The sequence below is a fragment of the Panicum hallii genome, chromosome 2 (genome assembly GCF_002211085.1).
Source record: "Panicum hallii strain FIL2 chromosome 2, PHallii_v3.1, whole genome shotgun sequence".
Classification (NCBI taxonomy): domain Eukaryota; kingdom Viridiplantae; phylum Streptophyta; class Magnoliopsida; order Poales; family Poaceae; genus Panicum; species Panicum hallii.
Genome location: NC_038043.1, coordinates 41245480 through 41261044, shown reverse-complemented (window position 1 = coordinate 41261044; position 15565 = coordinate 41245480). Strand labels below are relative to the sequence as shown.

Here is a 15565-nt window from a genome sequence, read left to right as displayed (position 1 = left end):
GTTGGTGGGTGGTCGTCGGCCAACTCTTGCCTCTAGCCGTGGCTGGCGAGCCCTGCCCCCTCCGGGCGCTCTAGTGCTGCCCCGCCGGTGATCCGGGGTCTCCTCTCTGCGGCCCCTTTTCGCGGGAAATTTTATATTTCAATTTGTCTGCTTGTGACGTACTACGCGGGTTGTGTCTCGTGGCATCTGCTTGGTGTCTATGACATGTTGGGACAGGTGGACTAGGGGTCGGATTGTCAGTGAGCCATAGGCATCGGTGGCCGGTGGGAGGTGGCAACATGAAGTGGACTTGGGTACAGAACCAGACTTGTGGCATTTATTAAAGAGCTATAATACTTACTACTTTGCCAGAATCAGATATAGATTCGGCATTCTTTTCGGGGGTCATGCAATAGATTAGGACCTCGTTGCATGCAACTGATTTCCCTCTTTTGAGCAAATACTGATTTATTTTTGGCACCGTTTCTAAGCTCTGTGCTAATTTTTTTTTGGACGTATAAGCTCTGTTGGCCGTGAACCTTGTGAGCAGTGGAAACACACGCGGCGAGTGCAGCAACCCACCTCGAATCCTCGATGGTCGATGCGTTGCGGGCACACGGAAGCAAGGTGGCATTCCGAGCGGATGAAATCCACAAGCACAAGGCACTCCCCCTTCAGAGACTCAGGCACGATGACTAGCCGGCTAGAGAACGGAAATGGGTCAAATGGCTGTATCCTCTATGGTGTCTTTCTCGCCGCCAAAACCTCAGATAAGCCGTGGAGGGAAAAAAGTTACCAGAAAAAACTGTGCAAAGAAAACACGAAGCGGCATAGAAAAGAATGGCTAAAAAAACTGAACATTAATAACGCCCACCGTGGGGCTCGAACCCACGACCACAAGGTTAAGAGCCTTGCGCTCTACCGACTGAGCTAGACGGGCTTGTTGCAATTTCCCTCTCTTCCGTGCTAACAAGCTTGATGACCTTGTCATTTCCATCTAGCAGAAACAATCTTCTTCCTGAAGGGAAGGGAAGTCTCATTCGGTTGTTTCATCGATATATTTAAAATCACTAACTTACAAACTCAAAGTAAGCTTTACTCATCCTACCCAACTCTTCAACCCAGCTTCCTCAAGTTCAAACTATTCATATATTCTCCCGCCTAAGCCTGAAAAATACTCGGTACATAGACACAGGCCGATTGAAACGTACAACAAAAAACGCACCAACCGATTGAAGCTCTACGTGAGCAGCCCGCATATACCCTCCGATCATTTTTAGGAGTTGCCTCGCACTAATGCAAGGTGTTTTCTGTGCAATCCCAGAGCTAACTTCGCAGACCTCTGTTTAAACTCCGTGGAGTTTTATTTGCCATATGATTCCTGGTTACTTGACACTGCCACTGTGCTGAGCCTGCTGATCCATTAATGCTTTCTCATCGTCATCTGCATCAAAATCTTCCTCGCTGTACTCCATGTAGATCACAGTGGTGCCATCCTTGCTTCCAGCGTAATCTCCTAATCCATGACATCTTTCCAGCTCAATCTGCTGCAGCTCTGATGCAATAAGACTATCCATTCTTGCCCTCTCCCTGTCGCGTGGGTATGTCCGGTACAGCAGGGAATAGATGAAGCAGCAAAGGAGCATAGGGATGGCGATTGCTGTGCAGAGAGCTTTGGCAAGGGCACCGGCGTTTGACTTATCCCTGCCAACACTGCCAGCCCCAGCTCCATAGGAGATGGGGTTGTAGCCATAGACATACTCGGCTAAGAAACCAACAATAGGTGGAGCAAATGAGGATAAGACTGACTCAAAAGAACGGTCCAACGCATAGATACTAGTCCTTGACCTCTCAGGAACGATCTCTGCGAATATGGGGCTGCACGTGAAACAGAATCATTATGGCCAACATGCAGAATTTCATGTACTAGCTGCGCTTCCAAGTCATAAAACATGTAAAAATTCAGTAAAGTAATAATGCTGAAATGGATGCCTTGTGCATACTTCGGTGTTGATCATATGTTCGATAAGAAATGGATCAAACAAAAGATGACAATGTACTTACTTGTTTGTAGCAGGACCATTCCAGGAGATGCTCAGGCCCATAATAAACATGACAAGTCCATGCAAGAAACCAGATGAGTCATCAGGTAGCCCTAACATCAATAGTGCAGCCAGTGGAATAGCAGACGCTGAGCTTATCTGTGACAGGATTATTCGGCCAGAATCCGGGAAGCGAATAGCAAAGTGGTCCCCCATCTTTCCACCTAATATCCCTCCAAGTGAGCTTGCCAATATAAATGTTATCATGAGAAGTCCAGTTTTGTCGTGTGTAAAGCCCATCAGCTCCAACCACATTGGGGCAAAGGATAGGGCAGACCATGGAAATGAACCTGTGACGCCCTGGGCCACAATGATCTGAAATGACGAGATTTGGACTACAGCTTTGGCTTCTCTCACTAAATCCTTCATCTCTTCCCAAGCAGACTTGCGCAAGAGTTGCTCGCCATTTCCAACATGGACGAAATGGGGATCCACTGCAAATAGGCCTACCAGTGCACCGACTACCACACTGATGAGGCCAACAATGTGAAATGCAGCGCGCCAACCCGCAATACCCATGACTGTGGTTGATGCTAACATCAGGGAAAACATACCGCCAATAATTGAACCCATGTTGCCTGTGAGTTGAAGCCATCCAAATGCGGCGCCACGGGTATTGTCATCAGAGCAATCTGCCACTAGAGACTGGATTGAAGGGGTGACAAGCGCAAGGCCAATACCATTCAAACCTCTAGCTACTGCTACCTGCTCAAGAAAGCATTTTCATGCAAGAGAAACATGTTGTTATCCTCTTTTTTTTTTTGATGAATCAATGTGGAGCCAGGAGCCCACCTGAACTTCTGTATTTCATCTATCATTCAAACAAGTACATAAGAGGTTTTCCAAGCAAGCACGCGGCTAGGAGGATAAAGCACAGAGCTGTGTAAGATCATATTTCATTGGTCCATTATTTACACAAAGCTAGGAGGATAAAGCGCAGAGCAACCACAGGGCTAGGAGCATAAAGAACTTAATCGGGTCTGTCTATATTCAATTTTGATCAATAAAGATTGGCATCTGACATGACACAGAGATTCAACCAGATTCTAGTCAGATTGAAATGGTTTTGTATTAGAAAAACGGCAACCAAGGTCCACACTGCTGTCAAATCATTTGAGTACATAAAAAATTATATACGAGCTAAACTAATTTTTTTCAACGAACTTAATTTTTTTTGGAGAACGAGTTAAACTACTTTAAGCAGCACTTTACATCTTCATATTGTAAAACAGGAATGAATAGATATCAGATATTACTTTAATGCATATAAGATTGTCTGGCATGAGCATATGAATTTGGAATTGAGATAAAGGGGAAATAAATCAACTGTTAATGACATGGATGTGGCACTTACTCCAGTATTTGGTTGAGCCGCATTAAATCTATTATTTGCAAACTGCAACTGGTGGTTGATTGTAATGTAATTCAGATTTATACTCCTAGAAGGCACCATCAACAAAATTTTCGTGCAAGCATATTCTCCTGTTGCCTTAATATAAACTTGGTTTTTTTGCATCATGTCAAATTTCACAGCTAATGTGTCTAAGAAAACGCGGAAAACTGCACAGGAAAGCTCAAATTTGAGTCCTCATCAGCTTTTGGCAGCAAAGGGCAACCACAAGTTACTGTAGCAAAAGAAGTGAATCATTTGCGGAGCAACCGAAGTAGCTAACAGAAGCATATACCCCAATTATATCACTATCCGATCAAAGACTGAGCAGAATTGGACCAGTACGCTACCAACTCGCCGAAAGTTTGTGGAAAAATAAAGGCTTAGGATAAAAAAAATGGCGCATAGCAGGATAAAGTAGGATCTCCTGGGAACGGACCTGGGCGAAGGTATCGGAGACGCCGACGAGGAAGGTGGCGGCGGCCCAGAGGACGGCCCCCACGGCGACGACGTGGGCGCGGTTGTAGCGCACGGCGGCGTAGGCGGCGAGCGGGTAGCACGCGCCCTGCACGGCGGAGCGGTAGAGCGTGAGCGTGCCGAGCCCCATGGGCGTGGCGTGCAGCGCGGCCCCCACCTCCTGGTACACCGCGGGCAGCAGCGCCTCGTCGGCGCGCTCCATGATGGCCGCGAGGTTCACCAGCGCCAGCGTCCGCCTCCCCGCTGCCGCGTCCATGGCTGTTGCCCTGGTCGGCGATGCGCCCCTGGATGGGGACTGGGGGAGCAAGCAAAGCAAGCAAGCGCGGTGGTGCCCTCCTCCGCCTCCGCGAGAGCGGCGAGATTTTCGTTGGAAAGAAAATGCTGGAAGGGGAAATGTTGGTGGTTGGGAAGTGGGAACACTGGGGTTTGCCGTCGTCGTCTCCCCGACGCGTTTGGAAGCTGCGACGCATGTGATCGCCGCCCTCCATCATTTATTGATCGGAGGATTTCATTGACCAATGCTCGTATCAGATTTTTACCGTTGACCTACCCACAGCACATCAGTCCCACTGTTTCTTGGGAAATTGCAGAGTTTCGATGGATTTTTTTTCCGACGAAAGGCAAAAGTTTGGATGGATTTTAGCACCGGATCAGCTGTTGCACAGACACTAGACCTAACAATAGTTTGAATACCTCTGAATGCTCGAGGCCGGAATTTTTTCTTATTTTAAAAAAATAGTTCGAATGGGGAAAGCAGCTAGTGAGTGAGCTCGCCGGACTTGGCTTGGTTTGTTGCCACGTGTTCCGGAGCACGAGTGATGTGCGTCGGAATAGAATATTCAGCCGAGAGAAACGTGGCTGCCGCTTTCGCAGTCCGGCGGTCGGCACCGGCCTCCCCAGCTAGCAAAATCGGACTTGTGACGTCACGGTATGGGCTCCCATTATGGGCTTGGCCCAGTTACTCGCAACGTTTCCGACTGGTTATTAAGCCCATCTCCCCTCAAAAAAAAATCAAGCCCACCTTAGAAATCTGCGTCCGCACCAAGCCCACCCACACAGAAATGTGCTCTTCTTCTGTCTGTGTATGACTCGTCAGGGCACATCATTCTGCTACCTGGCCCACACGGCATTTTTGGTGGGCTGGAGGGCCCGCAGGACAGAGTAGGTCCGGCGGGGTCCGGTCCATCGTCCATGTCTTTCAATCTTCCTAGGCCACTGCAGCGGAGGAGGATTGGACTATCCTACGCTTTCGGACCTCTAGGGGGGGCCAAAGCTAGGCATGGCCCGACGAGAATCGTTTTCGGATCGGGGGTCTCCAAGGCTTTTTGCGAGCCGAGAAAAAGCGGCAATTGATAGGTCGGAGGAAATGTATTAGCGCCTCCTGGAACAAAAGAATATATTTTCTCTGGAAAAATTGAAAGAAAATGACATTGTTAAAGACTCCGAATTAACGTTTTCAAATTTAACAACAGTTTAACGAACATATCAACGTTTTCAAATTTAATGAACAGTTTAACGAACAGATCAATGTAATGTTAATTTGGAGTCTTTAACAATGTCATTTTCTTTCATTTTTCAGAGAGAATATATTCTTTTGTTCCAGGAGGTGCTTTCTGCATAGTACCGATAATATTTTATTATATATGCAAAAAACGAGCCCAAGGTCATGCTTGCTTTGACTGAGGGTTTTCCAAAGGGAAAAAAAATACTTTTTACCCCCCCCGAACTTTGGGACGAATTCGTATTTCCTCCCTAGACAACGAAACCGTCTGCCTAGACTCCTCGAACTCAACGATACCGGACACATGTCTCTTTTTCTTTTATATTTATTTTGGCTGAGTCTTTAAAAAATTATAATAAATCACAAAAAAATTATAAATAGAAAACTCAATATTTTTGGACTTCACATGAGTAGATCTATACAGTGAACATACGATATGATATAATATAATTTAGTAAAAAATTCCAAGCTATACCAGAGACTCTTCAGTTGCTCAAGCATACATGATCCAGTGAGCATGAACTTTTTACTACAGCTCAAGTATATAATGATTAGTCCACCATAAAATTCTCACCATAATTGGACCACAGAAAATGTAGCTATGAATTAATTATGGAAAAGTAAATATCTAAAAGTACAATACTTTTTTTAATAAATTATATCATATCATATATTCACTGCATAGATCTACTCATGTGGAGTCCAAAAAGTTGAATTTTCTATTTTATGATTTTTTGTGATTTACTATGATTTTTGAAAAATTCAGCCAAAATAAATATATAAAAAAGAAAAAAATCACTTAGAGAAACTAGCCAGGGAGGTCATGTGTCCGGTTTCGTAAGTCCGAGAAGTCCAGTCGGACAGTTTCTTTATCTGGGGAGGAAATTCGGATTCGGTCCAAAGTCCAGGGAGGTAAAAAAGATTTCTTTTTCTTTTTCAAAAGCTGCTTTTACAAGCTGTTGTTCAAAAAGGCTGTTTTTGGATTGGCTTTTGCTGTGGATGAATTGCATATAATATATGCAATACCGTTCAAGACCTCGTCCTCTGAAGCCACGAACGCTCCTACGGTCTAGCTTTTTGGCTTGCTGAAAATAACAGCTTGTGCAGAATATTTTCAAATGATGGTAATTTGCACCAACTCCCTGGTTCTGAGCAGAAAAAAACCAGAATCTGAAAAAAAAAAAGGCTTAACGAAGTTTGCAAATGAACACAAGGTGCAGGCATGGAGATCAATTCGCGAATAAAGGAAAGGAATATCACAAGAACATTCGCCAGTGGAAGAGTTCGATTCCGGTATAGACTACTGAGCGAGATGAATTCGCACGTTTCAATGGGATTACGACAAAGGATAATGTCATAAACCATGCTGGTTGTCAGCACTTTTTTAGGCGGAATCACTTGCACTTCCACCATCAAAGGCGATCGAGCTAGCCAAATTCTACTCACCGAAAGGGGAGATGTATTTTTAGCTACGTGCGCTGTCGGCCGAATCCTGCGTTACGGCCGCAAGAAATACCGGCTTTTCGCTTCGGCACGTGCGGGGGGTGCGTCCTGATATCATCTGTTACTAGTATACTATACTAGTTTTATCCATCTCGCGGAGTATGGAATTAGTGCTAATCTAGTGTAACTCGATACAGATAGCAAAGTAGTACTAGTAATTGCGGCAATCACGGATGCCTGAAAAGAAGGCCAAGAAAACAGACGCAGCATCTTGGCACCATTCATGCAGCGTCGTCCCTTGATTCGCCTGCTGGTTTCCACGGTTTCCTTTTTCCTGTCGCGCGTGTCGCCGGCGGCAGTGCTCGGCGTCGGCGACATGGAGATGTATCTTGCCTGTAGGGTGCACCGGTGCTGAGCCAGCCGCCGGCCGGTGCTTGTTCCACTGTGTGGTGGGTCAACGCGCGCGTGGTACGGGCTACGGACAGTGGGCGGGGCCGCCGGCAGTGCGCCGTGCGCCGGCCAACCTCCTCCGGTCCCTCACCCCAACCGCCGCTGGTAGATAAGCTTCGCCTTGCCTTTTCACTTTCTTGCTCCCTCTCTCCTCCGTTTTCCCCCAGCGGCAGCCTAGGGCGGAGTCACCGTGGTCACTCGCGTCCAACTCGGAACAAGGAATGGAACCACGGCGCGTGGCGTGCCGCTTTCCGCCGCAATTCTCGCGGCCGGCCGGCCGTCCCGCCCCGGGACAGGACGCAACACGCGCGCCAAGTCCACGTAGCCGGCGCACCGCCAGGCCGGTCGCCACCGCCTGGCCGGTTTTTATTCCCCGCCATCGCCGTTGGGTTTGGTTTCGCTTGGGCTCGTCACGCTCACACTAGCCTGACGCCACGGCTGTCCAGCGGCGCTCCGGACACCGGAGACGCCTTGGACGGGGAGGAGCGTTAGGTAGATGTGGTCGTATGCCCGTACGTATGTCCGCTCGATTCTCTCTCCATTCTGATCTCTTCGCTGCTCTTTGACTTTGTTTTGCTCTGGGTTGTGCGCGGTTAGGAACTCCACCATTTCAGATAAAAATAATCTACTGTCCTCAAAGAAGACGGCAAAAGTGACAACTGTTTTAACAATTCCTTGACCTTTCTCACGTAACTAGCATGGTTCTGTTGTGAAATACTACCTTTGAAGGTTTATTTTGATCTTGGTCAGTCAAAGCCATTTCCACTTGGTGAACACTGGAATAAGATTCATTGGGATGTAAAACCTCCGGAGATGTCGGAACAAAGCTATTCCTTACTAGCATGGTTAACTACACTATCAGCATCTTAGATGTGTGTGTTGTTTCATCACGATTCCGTGTTAATATAGGCACGGAGCACCTCCCTGTTCTCAGATATATGTTGTATGTCGTTTAGGACAAGCGGAGTAGTCCATTTTTGAAGTAATTCGTTTGTCCTAAACGCATTTATTTGAGAACGGAGGTGATACATCTCAAGGAGTAAGTTAACTTTTTATAAAGAAGCTAACTAGCCTCGTCCATCTGAGCACGGGCGCGACCGTGTACAACAACACGAGTAATAAAGCTAACAACCTACGAGATTTACATCGAATATCTAGCAAGGTGATCCATTCATGGGTTATTTGCGGGGATGGATCAAGCTACTCTTTGGTCACTTGAAAACGACTTGGCCGATCCCATCTAAAAAGAAGGGAACTCAGGTTCTTTTTCTTGAGTCGCACAGTGCACTATAAAAAAGAGTTTTTAGGGGCGGGTGCGGTATCCGCTCCTACTTCTCGTAGCTAGCAATACTATTTTTGGGTCGCGTAATACGTCCGCCTCTAAAAATAATTTTTACGCCATGACCCACCCCTAGAAATCGATTTCTACCCATACAAATCAATTTTCAGAAAATATGAAAACAATAAAATAAAAAGAAAAAAATATTGCAGCCAACCAGCTACAACCACAAGCCCCTGTACTATCAAGGTACAATTTATATCTCAAGCCTCGCGCTTAACTTCTTCTCCACCATACTACACAGTCACTTGTGACTCTATGGGGTATGATATTCTTTTATATTAATTCTGAAATTGATTTATAGGGGTGAGCGATGCCATCACCTGCTCCTAAAAATGTTTTTCTACTTTATTCTAAAAATTCATTTAAATCTTTACATATAGCAAAATAAATAAAAAAGTGAAATTTCTATACTATGGTTATTATGAACTGTAGATAAAAAAATATGCCAAGTATATTTCAGTGTATATAAAAGTTAAGATTGTGGAAACCTCAAAGTATGACTTGAGTTGTATGAGATACTGTATAGTCATAGTTATTAGATAATTTATAATAATTTTTTGAACTATTAAATTACCTTAAATAAAAAAGTTATCGACTACAAAATTGTAGGTCTCGTCAATCTCTATAATTTTGATATAAAATTTGACTTCATCCGAAATCATATGAAAAAGTTATGAATTTTTTTTGCATGGAACTATTTGTGGTGCCATTTCCAGGGGCGGGTGACGCCGTCACCCGCCCCTAAAATTGCGTTTCTATCACCCGCCCGTAAAAATGCAATGCATTTTCAGGGGCGGGTGAATTGCTACGATAACCCTGCTCCATTTGCAGGATCGAATTATCTTTTGGGCTGCCCCTAGAAAAAACAAAACGTCCCAATAAATCATTTTTTATAGTGATGAAAGCTAGCAAGTTCCCCTTATTCAGCTTAACCAATAATTAAGCTGGTTTAGTATTCATTGAAAGGTAGCGTTACTTGGCAGTACACCTAAGTAGCTTGGTCCGGTATCCATCAACAAAGCAATGATCAGGCTTCCGTACTACTACTTTTTTCAACAAGCTACAGATTGTTGGCATGTGTAGGAAAAAGCAAAGGCTTTCACAGCCAACATAATAACCGAAACCGTTCACGTTTCCCAGGATGATCTCCCCTCCCCTCCCGTTATTGCTCGAGGGCCTCTCGGAAAGTAGCAAAAGCTGCGTTGCTCTTTTGCCCTCTCCTCTCATGATGCCAACCTGTGTGCGCTAGGGAGGCTGAGGCTCTCCCCTTTAGTTCCTTTCCCGGACAAAACGTCTTTCAGGAATCAGGATCACATGAGGAGGGAGCACCCCCTCCCTCCTCTTTTACTGTCCAGCGGCGGTCTTTTGCCGGGCGGAAGGAGCGCAGCCTGATGATGGCCGCAATATGGGCTCGTGTGATTGGGCATCATCGAGAGCGCGGCCGGCCGGCCAAGTGCTCGCCCCACTGGCCGGCCGGCCTCTCCGTGCGCAGGCAAAGCCAAGGGGGGTCGCGTCGCGTCGTCGCGTCCGTGTCCGGTGGCTGGTGCGCGCGTGTCTTCCTGCTGGCTCCTCAAAAATGTGGCGCTGATGCAGCTCGGCTGGTGGCCGATGAGTGCTCAGCGTCATGGTAATGTTTCCTTCCTTTTTTTGTTTCAGAAATATCTTCTTTTTTTGCCGAAGTACAATGGTCTCCGAAAAGAATAATGCACCCACCCATTGCGGTTAATTATTTATTTCCTTTGGAAATTACTCCGTGTCACAGTGTTTGCACCTCGGTTCATCCGGGGTTCACCAAAGAGGAAGAGCAACCTGTACTGTGGAGATAGGGTGCTGCGCCGTACGCGTGCCCCACCTGGAGCTTTTGGTCAAATCTAGCAAAGATCTGCTCCACCCGATCCCGTCCCTGTGAGGCCGTACCGGTTGCTCCCCAACCTCCCGCCAGGACGGGCGCCCCCTGCGTAGGTTTGTTCCGTCTCCGCGTCGTCTATGGCCCACGCGCACGCACCAACCTAATCGGCCACGTACGCACTAGGAACATGTCGCTGGAAAAAAAAAGAGAACATGTCGCTGGAAACAATGTACACGTCGCTGGGGAAAAAAAAGGGACCTAGATTGAAGAAGAGGTGAAATTCTTGGCTGCCGTCAGTGGTGGACACCGTGGATCACAACCGCGTCTGCATGCGCGATGCGTATGTAGGTCCTCCTCAGCTAACGACTTCTAGTCCTGTTGAATTGTGGATTATATGAATACATCTCGCTGCGCACTGGACGTTCACGGCCACTAACCTGCTCCGTTTTCCAAGCGTTTTCTCGGTGCCCTCTCAGGCTTCCTCCGTGCTCCGCGGAATTTCCAGCTGAAGCCGGGCCCGGTCAGGGTCAGCCACCATGCATCAGCCTATCACTGATCGCCTCCTCAAAGAAAAATAACCCCCGTCAGAATCTTCTTCGCTCGCGCGCGACCCCCATGCGGCCATGCTCGGTCGTCTCCGCGCACCGGCTGGTGGCCAGCCAAACCGAGACGCTTCTTCCATCACGGCTTACGCACGGGCACGGGGCGCCCCCATCACCGTCGGCGTCGTTCCCCTGGGCGCCGAGAGAGCGCAGAGCCAGGTTCGTTTGCGCGCGCGCGTACGTAGCCGTGTGGACAGCGACACGAGCTGGAGCTTCTTTTTTCTTTGGAAAGATACATTCCATTACTTAAAGGCACAGTACAGATATGGGGCAAAACATGCCCCAATCAAAGTTCTGGAGTGCACTTTGCACAGTACATTGAGCAGAATGCACATTTGCTTCGCAAGAGAAAAGGCAAGAACTAGGAATTGTTGGCCGTCTTGCCTGCTTTGCGAGCTTGTCAGCCACCTTGTTTGTGTTCCTGCTGATCTTTCAGTGATTTCTGTGAACTCGGCTGGAATTGGCGCGCGGCTCAGCTGCCGAGCAGCCACGCCCTTGTCCTGTCCACCTACCTACCTGCGCCGGGGCCGTGCGCGATCGTCGTCGATCCAGTCGAGAAAAATGTGGGCACATGTCAGACATGTGGTAGGGCTGGAAGTCAAAACCAACCAAAATGGACAAGCTTGGCAAGAACAAGAGTTCGTTTCAAATTTTATGGTTCCTCACCAAACAAGCAGCAGCGTGGAGCCCGGGGATCGGACGGAGTGGAATCAGACCGCGACCAATCATCCAAGGCAGGCAGACAACTGGGGTTCATGTATTGTCCGTCGCTCCTAGTTCGACCAGGACCAGCACTGCCGTGATGGAATAATTGGGTGACCTCGCGCCCATATCATGGCTCGCGGTCTACGAGGCAATGACCGGCCGGCCGGAGATAAAAGACAGGGCATTCCCTGCACCGGTCGCCGTCGCCCGGCCTGGGAACTGGCAAGCTCATGCGTCCTCCCCTCCCCTTCCTCACGAGCAGCCGCAGCTGATCTGATCGACGGGTGATGGGCGGCGCGTCAATCAGACGGACGGGTGGCGCGGACGTGACGAGCGCGCGGCTATAGACCGGGCCAAACGGGCAAGCCGCACCACCGGTCCGGGGAAGCAGGCGACCACACCACAGGCCACGGCGCCGCGCCCTGCCTAGTCGACATCAGCGAGCATTGCCGCTGCAGCTACTACTAGGGTTGCCACCGCCTGTCGCCCGCCGGGCACCTCTGCGGGCGGCAGGGCCATCATGCCGGCATTGACCGGGCCCCCCATGTGCGTGTGGCGCGGTAGGCTTCGGCTTCCTTCTCGCGTAGAGTCTCACAGCAAAGAGTGGGCACGTTGCATCATTTTCTGCGCGCGCTCGCTGCCGCCGCTGGCTCGTAGTACGGCGGCCGCATGCTCCTGGCTGGTTCGACCGCTCGGGCTCGCCATGGTTGATGGTTCCATGCTCTGCGCTCTCGCTCGCTGCTGGCAGATTGTTTCGGGACTGGTTTGTCCCGTCGCCAGTTACTCCAGAGTCCAGACGACGATCCTCTGCCTCGTTGCCGTGTTGATCGAGGGGCGATCGTGCGCCGCGCGTGTATGCGGCGGCTGCGACCGGCGAGGCGGCAAGCTATTTGTGCTGGGGAAGGGAATCGTTCGGCCAGGGAGCCGGCGCGCAGCTGCCGGCGACCGAGGTTGCCGTGTTGCTCCATATGCTCTGCTCGGCGTTTTGGGGGCAGCCGGTGTCGCTCGATCGATCGTACGCAGCGACGGCGCCAGACCAGCCGGTCGGCCGACCGGCCACGGCAGCTATTTCTGTTCTCCCCCTCGTCTGTCCCCTCTCGGGGCTGGCACGACGTCCGCCTCGTGCCGCGGCGCGCGCGCCTGCTCTGCTCGCACGGGCCTGGGCAGGTGCGCGGCGGCGGCCGTGGCTGACGCGGAGGAAGCCGTACGCGCGGCGGCTCTTTCAATAACCGGCGTAAAAAATTGGAGGGAAGCCGCCGGGGGCCGGGCGGACGGCGTGAGGTCGTGAACCGTTGGCCGCGGGCGTACGCCCCAGGATCCTGGCGGCCGTGCGCTCCCCGGGGAAGGCACGGCGGCGGCTATCACCAGCCTGCCGTTGCGGCGCTGCAAGTACCATCAGCTTTATTAAACGGGGACGCGAATGTGATTTGCCGGGTAATTGAAGTACTGCAAGGAGTAATAAGTTGGATTAAACTCTACTATTATGCGCGAGCAGGCTACAATTGGAATGAACCTGCGCTCCTGCAGCGTGCTGGCAGGAGCCATCATCGCCGTCCTCGACTCCGTCCGTCCTCGCATAAATGGCGACGCCAATTAAGAGAGAAGTTCAGAACTCAACTGCCACAGTGCCATTGCCGCCCCCTCCCCCCTGGCGCGGCAAATTGGCGACACGGCGGCCGCCATTTAATTGGGCACGGAAACAATGACGGCGTCCGTCCGGCGAGCCAGCAGGCAGCAGCCACCACCAGCTCGAGCAGGACGGCAGGAGCAGTGGAGTGGCCTGCGCGTTGCCGGCCAGACTTCCGTTCGGGCTCTGAAAAGCCCCTAAACTTTTGGGTTTGGCTCGAAATCTCACGCGGCCAGGATCAGGGTCCTGTGCGAGAGATCACCCTCATCATCACCTCGCCAGAGCGCAGCAACAGGGGAGAGAGAGAGAAGCAATGCATTGACAGGCAGCAAGCCATTGGGGGGGGGGGGGGGGAGAGAGAGAGAGAGAGGGATAGGCATGATTGCAGCAGAACAGAGTTATTCCCTGCAAATGGGCGACCATGATTCCAGCAAGGGGGTTCACATGTTACCACTAGCCCACACGACCCCGAACCACCAGGCGACGACGGTAAAAGGAGAGACGGATCCGCTGCGGGCGGACTGGATGGCTGGCTAATCATGCCGTCCCTCGTTGCATCAGTCCGATTTCGCGCTTTACATCTGGCTACGGACGGCGATTAGGGTTAGGGCCCCGTCCACGGCCTGGTTGTTTTCGTCAGGTAATCACTGCCCGCAACAAACCGATGCAACCAATGCAGCGCCTAATCATCTCCAGGATCGCTCGCTCCTCCAGCCTTCTTCTCAAAAGCTGCACCCGCCCTAATGATAGATTAGCTTTATTACTTGTCAAAAAGAAAAAAAAACCAAACAAAGCATTGGTGTCGCTTTCGTGACAGGTAATGAGGTAACCGTAAAACCTTTCGCTAGAATGTTACGCCAACACGCTGCCGCTGGCGTAGACGCGCGGCAATTTAAAACCGGATGATTCCAGAGAGAGAGAGAGAGAGAGAGAGAGAGAGAGAGAGAGAGAGATTAGCTATGCTGGTGAATGATCATTAGTAGTAACATTTCTTTTTCCTGGGGGAAGAAGAATGCGATCGCTGTACCGAGGAGTGCGGACGTGCAGCGTACGTGCTGTTGACGTGCACACGGACGTGAACCTTGAGAACGAAACCGGTGAGTGTGGCCACTTGGCAACACTGTAGCACGCAAAGCCTTCAGGTTCAGAGATCAAACCAAACGCAGAGAACAAAAGAAGAACGAAAAATCTCAATCAAGCCATCAAGTGCAGAGATCGAACACAATCTCCTCTTGAATGTAAATCCAAGGCAGATGACAGGCCCCCATGGATATGAACGAGAAAAAGTAGCTGTCCATCCGAGTGCAATCAAGTGTAGGGAAGGGGGGACACATGCAACAACTGGTCTGGCTGCTCACCCCACACTCCCCCAATCTCTCTCTCTCCTACTACTCCTACTCCTATGGCCTAGTATGGCCTAATGGCCCAGAAAACCACATCACATGCTAAAGAAACCTTGGCGCGGATTAAAAAAGATCATGTCGCCCCGCTCCCCCCTCTCTCTCTCTCTCTGTCTCTCCTCCATCCTCCGTCCATCAATGGCGAAGAGGATCCCCGGTTGATTAAGACCGTGACGGCCCGTCACATGCGGCGATCTTTCTTTAATGCCGCGCGGGGCGGGGCTAACACGGTCAGCTCGGGGGAGGTAGAGGTACGCTACGGTTGTTGGTCTCCTCCTCCGCTCCTCCCCCGTCCCCTCCCACCAATCACATCCGTCGTCGTCTTCCTTCCTCCTCCCCCCGTCCCTCCATCCATCCATCGATCGCCCTCACGGTGGCCCGGAGTGGAGTGGTTAGCACTAGCTACTCGGCTCCCATCCAAGAATCGATCCGAAGCCGGTAGGCGACTGCCGTCTCTCATCGCTTTCGACTTTTTGTAGCAAGCGAAGCGAGCGATCTCTCTTCCCTCTCTCCCTCCCTGTCCCCGTCCCTCTCTGGAGCCTTGGCGGAAAGTAGTAGCGGTTCGCAAGCACTCCTGCTATACTACTACGAGAGAAGTATGCGGTTTGGTGAGTGACGGTTGGGACCGGTGGATCAACTAAATTCGCAGGAGGGGGAACTTGGCGCCGGAAATCTCGCCGCCAATCGCTGCCGGCCCG

The 15565-nt window shown here is 50.2% G+C and overlaps 1 protein-coding gene and 1 non-coding gene across 2 annotated transcripts; both read right to left on the bottom strand.

Annotated features, from left to right (window-relative positions):
- Positions 1 to 846: 846 nt before the first annotated feature.
- Positions 847 to 919, bottom strand: TRNAK-CUU. The gene has a single exon. It is a non-coding gene; the product is annotated as a tRNA-Lys (tRNA).
- A 63-nt stretch (positions 920 to 982) lies between these two features.
- LOC112882690 lies at positions 983 to 4393 on the bottom strand. Its single transcript, XM_025947807.1, has 3 exons — positions 3911 to 4393; positions 2044 to 2786; positions 983 to 1857 (listed from the first exon to the last, which is right to left on the bottom strand). The coding sequence occupies exons 1-3, from the start codon at positions 4202 to 4204 to the stop codon at positions 1365 to 1367; spliced, it is 1530 nt and encodes a 509-aa protein (XP_025803592.1). The 5' UTR covers positions 4205 to 4393; the 3' UTR covers positions 983 to 1364.
- Between the last annotated feature and the right edge of the window lie 11172 nt (positions 4394 to 15565).